Here is an 8,853-nt window from a genome sequence, read left to right on the forward strand (position 1 = left end):
CTGACGTCTCTGGTTCAGGAGTGGCTTGACACGAGGAACGGGACATTTGTAGCCCGTGCCGAGGATTCTTCTGTGCGTAGTGGCTCTTGATGCGCTGACTCCAGCCTCCAGTCCACTCCTTGTGAAGCTCCCCCAAAGATTTTGCTTGACAATCCCCTCAAGGCTGCGGTTATCCCTTTGGCTGGTGCACCTTTTCCTACCACACTTTTTCCTTCCTCTCAACTTTCTATGAATATGCTTGGATACAGCACTCTGTGAACAAGCAGCTTCTTTAGCAATGACCTTTTGTGGCTTACCCTCCTTGTGGAGAGTCAGTGACTGTCTTCTGGACATCTGTCAAGTCAGCAGTCTTCCCCATGATGGTGTAGCCTACTGAGCCGGACAGAGACCATTTCAAAGCTCAGGAAACCTTTGCAGGTGTTTGGAGTTCATTCGCTGATGAGGGTGTGACACCATGACTTTCCAATATTGTACTTTTTCACAATATTCCAATTTACTGAGACACTAAATTTGGGGTTTTCATTATCTATAGCCACAATCATCAAAATTTCAAGAATTCAAGGCTTGAAATATTTCACTATGTGTAATGAGTATATAATATATAATATACTTTCTGAAATGAGTGACAAAAAATATTTAACGTTTTCCTAATATTCAAATTTTATGAGATGTGTGTGTGTGTGTTTGTTTGTATATGTATGTATACATACATACACTCACCGATCACTTTATTAGGTACACCTTGCTAGTACCGGGTTGGACCCCCTTTTGCCTTCAGAACTGCCTTAATTCTTCATGGCATAGATTCAACAAGGTGTTGGAAACAATCCTCAGAGATTTTGGTCCATATTGACATGATAGCATCACGCAGTTGCTGCAGATTTGTCGGCTGCACATCCACGATGCGAATCTCCCGTTCCACCACGTCCCATAGGTGCTCTACTGGATTGAGATCTGGTGACTGTGGAGGGAGGCCATTGGAGTACAGTGAACTCATTGTCATGTTTGAGCTTTGTGACATGGCATGTTATCCTGCTGGAAGTAGCCATCAGAAGATGGGTACACTGTGCTCATGAAGGGATGGACATGGTCAGCAACAATACTCAGGTATGCGACGCTCAAACGGTGCTCAATTGGTACTAAAGGGCCCAAAGTGTGCCAAGAAAATATCCCCCACACCATCACCACACCAACATCAGCCTGAACCCTGATACAAGGCAGGATGGATCCATGCTTTCAAGTTGTTTATGCCAAAATATGACCCTACCACCTGAATGTCGCAGCTGAAATCTAGACTCATCAGACCGGGCAACGTTTTTCCAATCTTCTATTGTCCATTTTTGGTGAGCCTGTGCCAACTGTAGCCTCAGTTTCCTGTTCTTAGCTGACAGGAGTGGCACCCGGTGTGGTCTTCTGCTGCTGTAGCCCATCTGCCTCAAGGTTCCACGTGTTGTGCGTTCAGAGATACAAACCTTGGTTGTAACGAGTGGTTATTCGAGTTACTGTTGCCTTTCTATCGTCTCGAACCAGTCTGCCCATTCTCCTCAAGAAGGCATTTTCGTCCACACAACTGCCGCTCGCTGGATATTCTCTCTTTCGGACCAGTCTCTGTAAACCCTGGAGACGGTTGTGCGTGAAAATCCCAGGAGGTCAGCAGTTTCTGGCCAGCCCGTCTGGCACCAACAACCATGAACTTCAGCAAGTCATCCTCGCCAGGTCTACGTGCCCAAATGCAATGAGTTGCTGCCATGTGATGATTATGATTATATATTTGTGTTAACAAGCAATTGAACAGGTGTACTTAATAAAGTGGCCGGTGAGTGTATATGTTTACATACATTATGTATGTATACATGTGTGTATAAGTATACTTAATTATGTTGGTTGTATGTGCTTTTCTGGATCATGAACCAAAAATTGATATTATTCTATAATGACGTTCATCTTTTCGTCATCTATTGGACAAAATCTTAAATGGCGGATCCAATTCAGATCCGCAAAATATTTTAGATAAGTTACAAAAGGGGCGCCTTCCCATACCGGGAGTCGAACCCGGGCAGCCTGGGTGAAAACCAGGAATCCTAACCGCTAGACCATATGGGAATATACGAAAATCTCCGGAAACACATGAGTATAATCACACCATAAAAACCAGTGACGGGGGAGGGGAAAAACATTGATCATCCTGTTCCAATATGATGATATGATACGTTAGGCAGCAAATGAACGGTCAGTTCTTGAAGTTCATGTGTTGGAAGCAGAAAAAATGGGCAAGCGTTAGGATCTGAGCCACTTTGACAAGAACCAAATTGTGATGGCTCGACAACTGGGTCAGAGCATCTCCAAAAGGGCAGGTCTTGTGGGGTGTTCCCGGTATGCAGTGGTTAGTACCGACCAAAAGTGCTCCAAGGAAGGACAACCGCGGAATGGGTGAAAGGCCCATTGATGCACGTGGGGAGTGAAGTCTAGCCCGTCAGGTCTGACCCGAAACTTTGGGTCCTGGCATTCATGTGGATGTTACTTTGACACGTACCACCTGCCTGAACATTGTTGCAGACCAAGTACACCCCTTCATGGCAATGGTATTCCCTGATGGCAGTGGCCTCTTTCAGCAGGATGATGCACCCTGCCACACTGCAAACAATTGTTCAGGAACGGTTTGAGGAACATGACAACGAGTTCAAGCTGTTGACTTGGCCTCCACATTCCCCAGATCTCAGTCCGAAGGAGCATCTGTGGGATGTGCTGGAACAACAAGCCCGATCCATGGGGGCCCCACTTTGCAACTTGCAGGACTTAAAGGATCTGGTCTTGGTGGCAGATACCACAGGACACCTTCAGAGGTCTTGTGGAGTCCATGCCTCCACGGGTCAGAGCTGTGTTGGCGGCACGGGGGGGGAGCTACACGTTATTAGTGGTGGTTTTAATGTTGTGGCTGATCGGTGTAAGTCATCCTTGATTTATTACCTACCTACATGTGATACAGCACTGATACAGCATCAGGACAACTATACACACCACATGGCCAAAAGTATGTGGACATTCAATCTTTAGACTATATTATCTGGGAAATTAATTTGCTGCTATAACAGCCTCCAGCCTCCTTTTCTTTGTTTCCACTAGATTTTGGAAGATGACTGTGGAAACAGGGCGTGGCTGGCAGTCGGCATTCCAACCCATCCCAAAGGTTTTAAGTGGGGTTCCGGTCTGGGTTCTGTGCGGGCCGGTCCCGTTCATCCACACCAGAGTCAGGAAACCATTTCTTTACGGGCCTCGCTTTGGGCACGGGGGGCATCGTCACGCTGAAACAGAACAGGGCCTTTCCCCAAACTGTTGGGAGCAAGTCCTCTAGAAATGTCATTGTACGCTGTAGCGTTAAGCGTCTCCAACTGCTCCAGAGTGAGAAGGCGGTGCGCTTCACGCTTTACACCGCTCCGGCTGACGCTCGGCACTGCGCATGGTGGTCTTAGGCTCGCGTCCGGCTGCTCGGCCGTAGAAACCCGGTCCGCGAGGCTCGCGATGGAGGCCCCTGTCGGTTGCTCCGGTGAGAACCAGGGTGTGGGGCTGCAGATGCTTGGGTTTTACAAACTAATAACTGAGGTGCAGGATGCTGCAAGGACACGCTCTGCTCTGTTATAGAGGGAGCTGTCACCCTGTGCACTGTGTTGGGCAGATTCATTGGTGTGGTGTTATAAATTGTTTTTATTTGGGTCTTTTCTATTTTTTCTTCCTTTGATGTGGGTTCTCTCTCTCTCTCTCTCTCTCTCTCTCTCTCTCTCTCTCTCTCTCTCTCTCTCTCTCTCTCTCTCTCTCTCTCTCTCTCTCTCTCTCTCTCTCTCTCTCGTATTAAGGAAGTACACAACACACTAACCGAGCTCGGTGGTGCAGTCATCACCATCAGCCCCAGCGCTCAGTCTCTCCTGGTCGCCACCACCAGCAACAGAATGATGAACCCGACTCTGGTGGAGCACATTTACATGCTGGTCATCGTCACACTCATCAGTGTGCTTCAGAATGGTGAGGGGTGGAAAAATACTCTTTTCCGAAGTCGTCTCTGAAATCTAAATTTGTGCTATTTATTTAAATATGTAAGGTGAATCGCCTCGTGAGAGTAATTTCATATCCGTGGAAAATGAGTTCACTTGGAAAAAAAAAACCAAACGTCAATCATCCCCAATGTTTCTGATTTTCTATCATGATCTGATCCCTGTGTGAATGATTTTGGCGTTTCAGCGTTCTTTGCACAGAAGGTGGAGAAAGAGGGGAAAGTGCAAAGCGCCCATTCTTCTGCTTTTGAGCGGGTTTCTTGTGCAAAGTAAGTACCACAATACACAACATCCAAAGATAATAGGGGTATGTGTGTGTGTGTGTGTGTGTCTGTGTGTGTGAATATATATGTATATATATAATGTGTGTGTGTGTGTGTGTGTGTGTGTGTGTGTGTGTGTGTGTGTGTATATATATATATATATATATATATATATATATATATATATATATATATATATATATATATATATATATAGTGTGTCTATACTTGTCATATAAAACATAACAACAATGGAGGGTGTCATAATGTTTTGCATACGACACATCATATTTCCATTTTGTTTTGCACAGCTTCAGTCAAATGCAAATGTGATAACCTAGAAATAACCTCCAGTTACTGTGTGTTCCACGGTGACGCGGAAATTGTCACAGCACAATTTAAGGGTGTGGCTGCTAAATATTGACGAAACTATTGATTAACATTGTCTTAGTCAATATTTAATTTGGGTATTCTACCAACTACTGTGACCACTGGTCTAGATAAAAAAAAATTTAAAAAATGGTTTCCCGCCCTATTTCTCTCAATTGACAAGGGACTGATTTTTATTTATTTTTTGCTTTCTTAGTCAAGCTAAATACTCATTGGCTTATAAATGTCTAGTCGATCATTAAATAGCCCGATCATGTCTATGCTGCAGTATAATGGAACATATTCATGGCCAGATAACATTTTAATACAACAAACCGCTTGCTTATGAGCTGTGTGTAGGGCATTGGGATGTTGCTTTTTAAAGTATACGTGTTTAAATCCTGTGTCCATCCACATAGTGTCATTAATAATGTAGTTCCCGATTCGAATTTTTTAAAACAACCTTTTTTTAGTCATGCGACTGTGTTAGAAATGTAGGAAAGTACATGTATTTGCTGCGAAGTGTAGCGGAGTAAATGTCAAAAGTCTCTTCAACAGGAAAAGTGCAAAATGCACTTAAGTATTGAACTTTGGACCAAAGTACTTGTACTTTGTTACTTTCCACCGCTGAATATATGTTTGTAGAACACATGCTGTCATTAAATATATTCAACGGAGACGTATTCGATGTATAACAAATGCAACAAAAAGGCGAAAAAAAATTACAGTTAACGGTTGCGAAACCTTACAAAACAAGATGTGGAGCAAGTGGCCTGGCGTCACCACGTCCTGTGGGCCAAACACGCCGGCTGTTGCTCCACAGTCAGGTGTCGCCGCAGACGCCGACGTTTCGGTCGGGCCTTTTCCCGGATAATGAAGCAATGTGCGTGTTGTGGTTCTGCTGTCCTCTCCAGCCGCAACTGCATGGACGCCTACGCCACCTTCCTGGCGGCCATGTGGTGCGCCGGCCTGTGCCTCAGCCAAGGTAACGATCCGCACCCTTGACCGTACTATTAGTGTGTTGAGAAAGGGTGGGTGGTGTTCACTTGGTTAAAAAATGTTGTTAAATCTTTTTGACTAAATCACACTTTTAATGTGGACTAACTGAAATGGCCTTTCAAAGTCACGGTTTAAAATAGTCTCAGACTTGCCCTAGTCTTAGTTTTTAACATCTGATTTCCAGAAGGAAGATCAGAGCTAATCCAGGTCTAAGTGAAGGTTTAAATGAAGCCTGACCAGAGGCAGGTTTATCTTTGGATTAATGGACGTGGGGCCTCCAGGTCGACCTTGACAACAGAGGAAATGGATCATCTGGACTAAGACCAGCACCAAGAGCAGACAGAAGGAGCCGACTAGTCCTTCGTCACCTTAGTGCCGAGGTCACACCGCCGGCGACGGGGCTCCCGTGCACCTGGCGTCTGTGGGCGTGTCGGCTCAATATCCGCCGGCTGTTGTGGGCGCGCCGAACATTTCAAAGCTCTCTCCCTTTCCATATTTAATAAACATTATAAAGAGAGATGGTACCGTGTGTACTTAAAAGAAAATGAAATGGTGGAACTGTTTACTTCGCGAAATAAATAACCTCTCGAAAACAAATACGTAAAAAATCTTGCTAAAATAAAGAAGAACCATTATGGGAGAAACATAAAATAACACGTTCGTAGACCGACGGTTTAAGGGCCGTTTTTCATTGAAAGAAAACAGCCTAATCATGAACAATGCGCAGCGGTCCGAGCGTCCGTTTCCAATGCGCCGTTGAGAGTCATCTCCCCTCCTATTGGCTGTCGCTCGGCGCTGCTCATTTGCGTGAAGTTGAATTCTGCGCGGGTCTCCTTGTCGTCGCGAGCTCCGTCGTCGGCGGTGTGACTCGTCTGAAATGACGCCACGTCTCAGGAAGGCATTTTTTTTTAAATTCTGTAAAACTTCTCTTTAGATTAAACTCTGTCGGTCGAAACGGGCCCTAGTAGTTTGGCAGGACACATCACGGCATTAAAATCATAATGTTTGATCCCAAAAAGAAGTTTGTCATTTGATCCCCTGCAGTGCTCAATAATACATAAAGGTAATATTTGTTGTGTTGTTGTCAAGCTCCTGCCGCTTTCGCTGGGTTGGTTTACCTCATGGTCAGACAGAAGTACTTTATCGGCTACCTGGGGGAGACCTCGCAAAGGTAAATACAAGCGCCTACGGCCCTGGATGTTTGGATATGTCGACACACACGTTTGCATAAACATCCATTCTGCGCAGCACTCCGGGCTATCTGTTTGGAAAACGAGCCATCTTCTTCCTGATCCTGATGTGCATCGTGGGCATCATCAGCTTCTTTCTGGCGCACTATCTGGACAGCGACTACAAGAAACACGCCGAGACCATCACCAATGCTGCATCGGCTCTCCTCCTCATCCCTTAGTCGTGGTCGTGTGTGTGTGTGTGTGTGTGTGTGTGTGTGTGCGTGTGTGCGTGTGTGTGTGTGCGCGCGTGCGATGCTCGGCTTCCACGGTTTTTGTTGAAATTCATTGCTAAGCCCGTTAGCTTCACACCGACTACGACAAACGACAGGTTTGAAGTCCATTCATTCCTACGGATTCCTACAGATTCTGCAGGTTACTGGGATGCGTTCAAATCTTTCACGCGAGTTTCGGCCCGACACCAGCGGAAGTGACGTCTGTCGGATCCGACTGTCAGACGCGGGTACGTATTCGGTGTGAAGCAAGCTATAGACTCGGGAAATATTATTTTGTATTTTTTCTCTAAAATAATTTGTTCCGCTTGGTCAATATATACAAATGGCTTTTAGATCTGTTACTGCTACACTCAAAATGATGAAAGTTATTTCCATACAAGTTCATATTTCCCTTACATGACAAAAGCAATTCAATAAGATGAAAAATGCACCTGATGATGAAGTAATTTTATTAAAGTGCAAAAACAAACAGCATAATACTCTTGTCATGTGTAGCCTAGTGTTCCTCCATGAACATGGCTGGGTCCATTTTTCCGTGCACTGGACAGACGCTGCTCCTATTGACGACCCTGCAGCTTCTGACGTGACGGTGCGTTTCCAAAACCTCCGATTTTTTCAGTGAGACGTACTGTGTCTGGAAGAAGGTCTTGAATGCTGTTTAATATCAATACTATAATACAAACCATTACCATGTGTTTTAAACTTTTTATTGAAGTTGAGCCATGCGCCAGTCGTTTCTGTCGGACACGGTACGTCCCTCAGAAATTCTGGTCAGAAGCTGTGAATCGGCCGCTGACGTCAGTGTCGATTCCTCTCCGCTCACGGCACGGGCGCACCCTGACGCCTAGCCCTTCCAAGACTGTCCAACGCTGTCTCGCTCTTCAAGTTTTGGCTCAACCTCAACTGCTGTCACGGGAGGATGAAGCGGGCGCTCACCTTGAATTTCCGCCGGCTTGAGCCGGACCCATGCGGAAAGTCTAAGAGGGCGTCGGAGTGGTATTTCAGGGCGGAGTAGGCGTCTGAGAAAGTTCAGAAAACATGGGAATTTGACCCCCCCCCCCCTCCGTCACAATGCATTTTGTTCGAGAAACAAATACATGACCCCCCCCATCTGATGGAGGGGTGGCTTCCGTCGATGGCCACCACGTATCGCCCAGACGCTACCGCCATCGGGGGATGGAGAAGAGAAGACGGAAATTAGGGAGTTCAACCCGAGAGGGTTCATGACTTCAAGGCTTTTCCCCTCCACCTCGTTTGGAGAACATCACCAGTCAGGCACTTGCTCATTTATTGCCACGTATCAGGCTGTTGGTTAATTTGTTCTCTGGGGCGAGCTGGTTATGTAGTCTCTGGTGACCTTCACCAGCAGATGACACAAAAGGCACAGTCACTGTAGATAGGGTAAAAGCTGAACATTGCTTTGTGACAAAATAACATGAATAAATAACGTGACCTTATATGGTTACATGGAAAGTAAAAAGAAATGGGAGGTGAGAGTGATGACCCATCATTACCAAAAAATGAACATCATGTCCAGAACCGCTATGACCTTGACGCAACTTTAATGGTGTACCGACCAATTAATCATCACCGCTGACCTGTTTTTAAGACCCTAGAACAGTGATTGTCAAGCTTTTATATCTCAACGAGCCTCCATTTGATACGCATCAGGCCACACGGACCCCATTTGAAAAGACCCCCGAATTTGAGA

At 45.6% G+C, this 8,853-nt stretch overlaps 1 protein-coding gene across 1 annotated transcript; it reads left to right on the forward strand.

The window, feature by feature from the left end:
- Nucleotides 1-3,910: 3,910 nt before the first annotated feature.
- Nucleotides 3,911-7,596, forward strand: alox5ap (arachidonate 5-lipoxygenase-activating protein). Its single transcript, XM_080013973.1, has 5 exons — nt 3,911-4,017; nt 4,234-4,315; nt 5,593-5,663; nt 6,767-6,848; nt 6,926-7,596. The coding sequence occupies exons 1-5, from the start codon at nt 3,945-3,947 to the stop codon at nt 7,086-7,088; spliced, it is 471 nt and encodes a 156-aa protein (XP_079870099.1). The 5' UTR covers nt 3,911-3,944; the 3' UTR covers nt 7,089-7,596.
- Nucleotides 7,597-8,853: the final 1,257 nt, after the last annotated feature.

This window comes from Zeus faber (genome assembly GCF_960531495.2).
Source record: "Zeus faber genome assembly, chromosome: 14".
Lineage (NCBI taxonomy): Eukaryota > Metazoa > Chordata > Actinopteri > Zeiformes > Zeidae > Zeus > Zeus faber.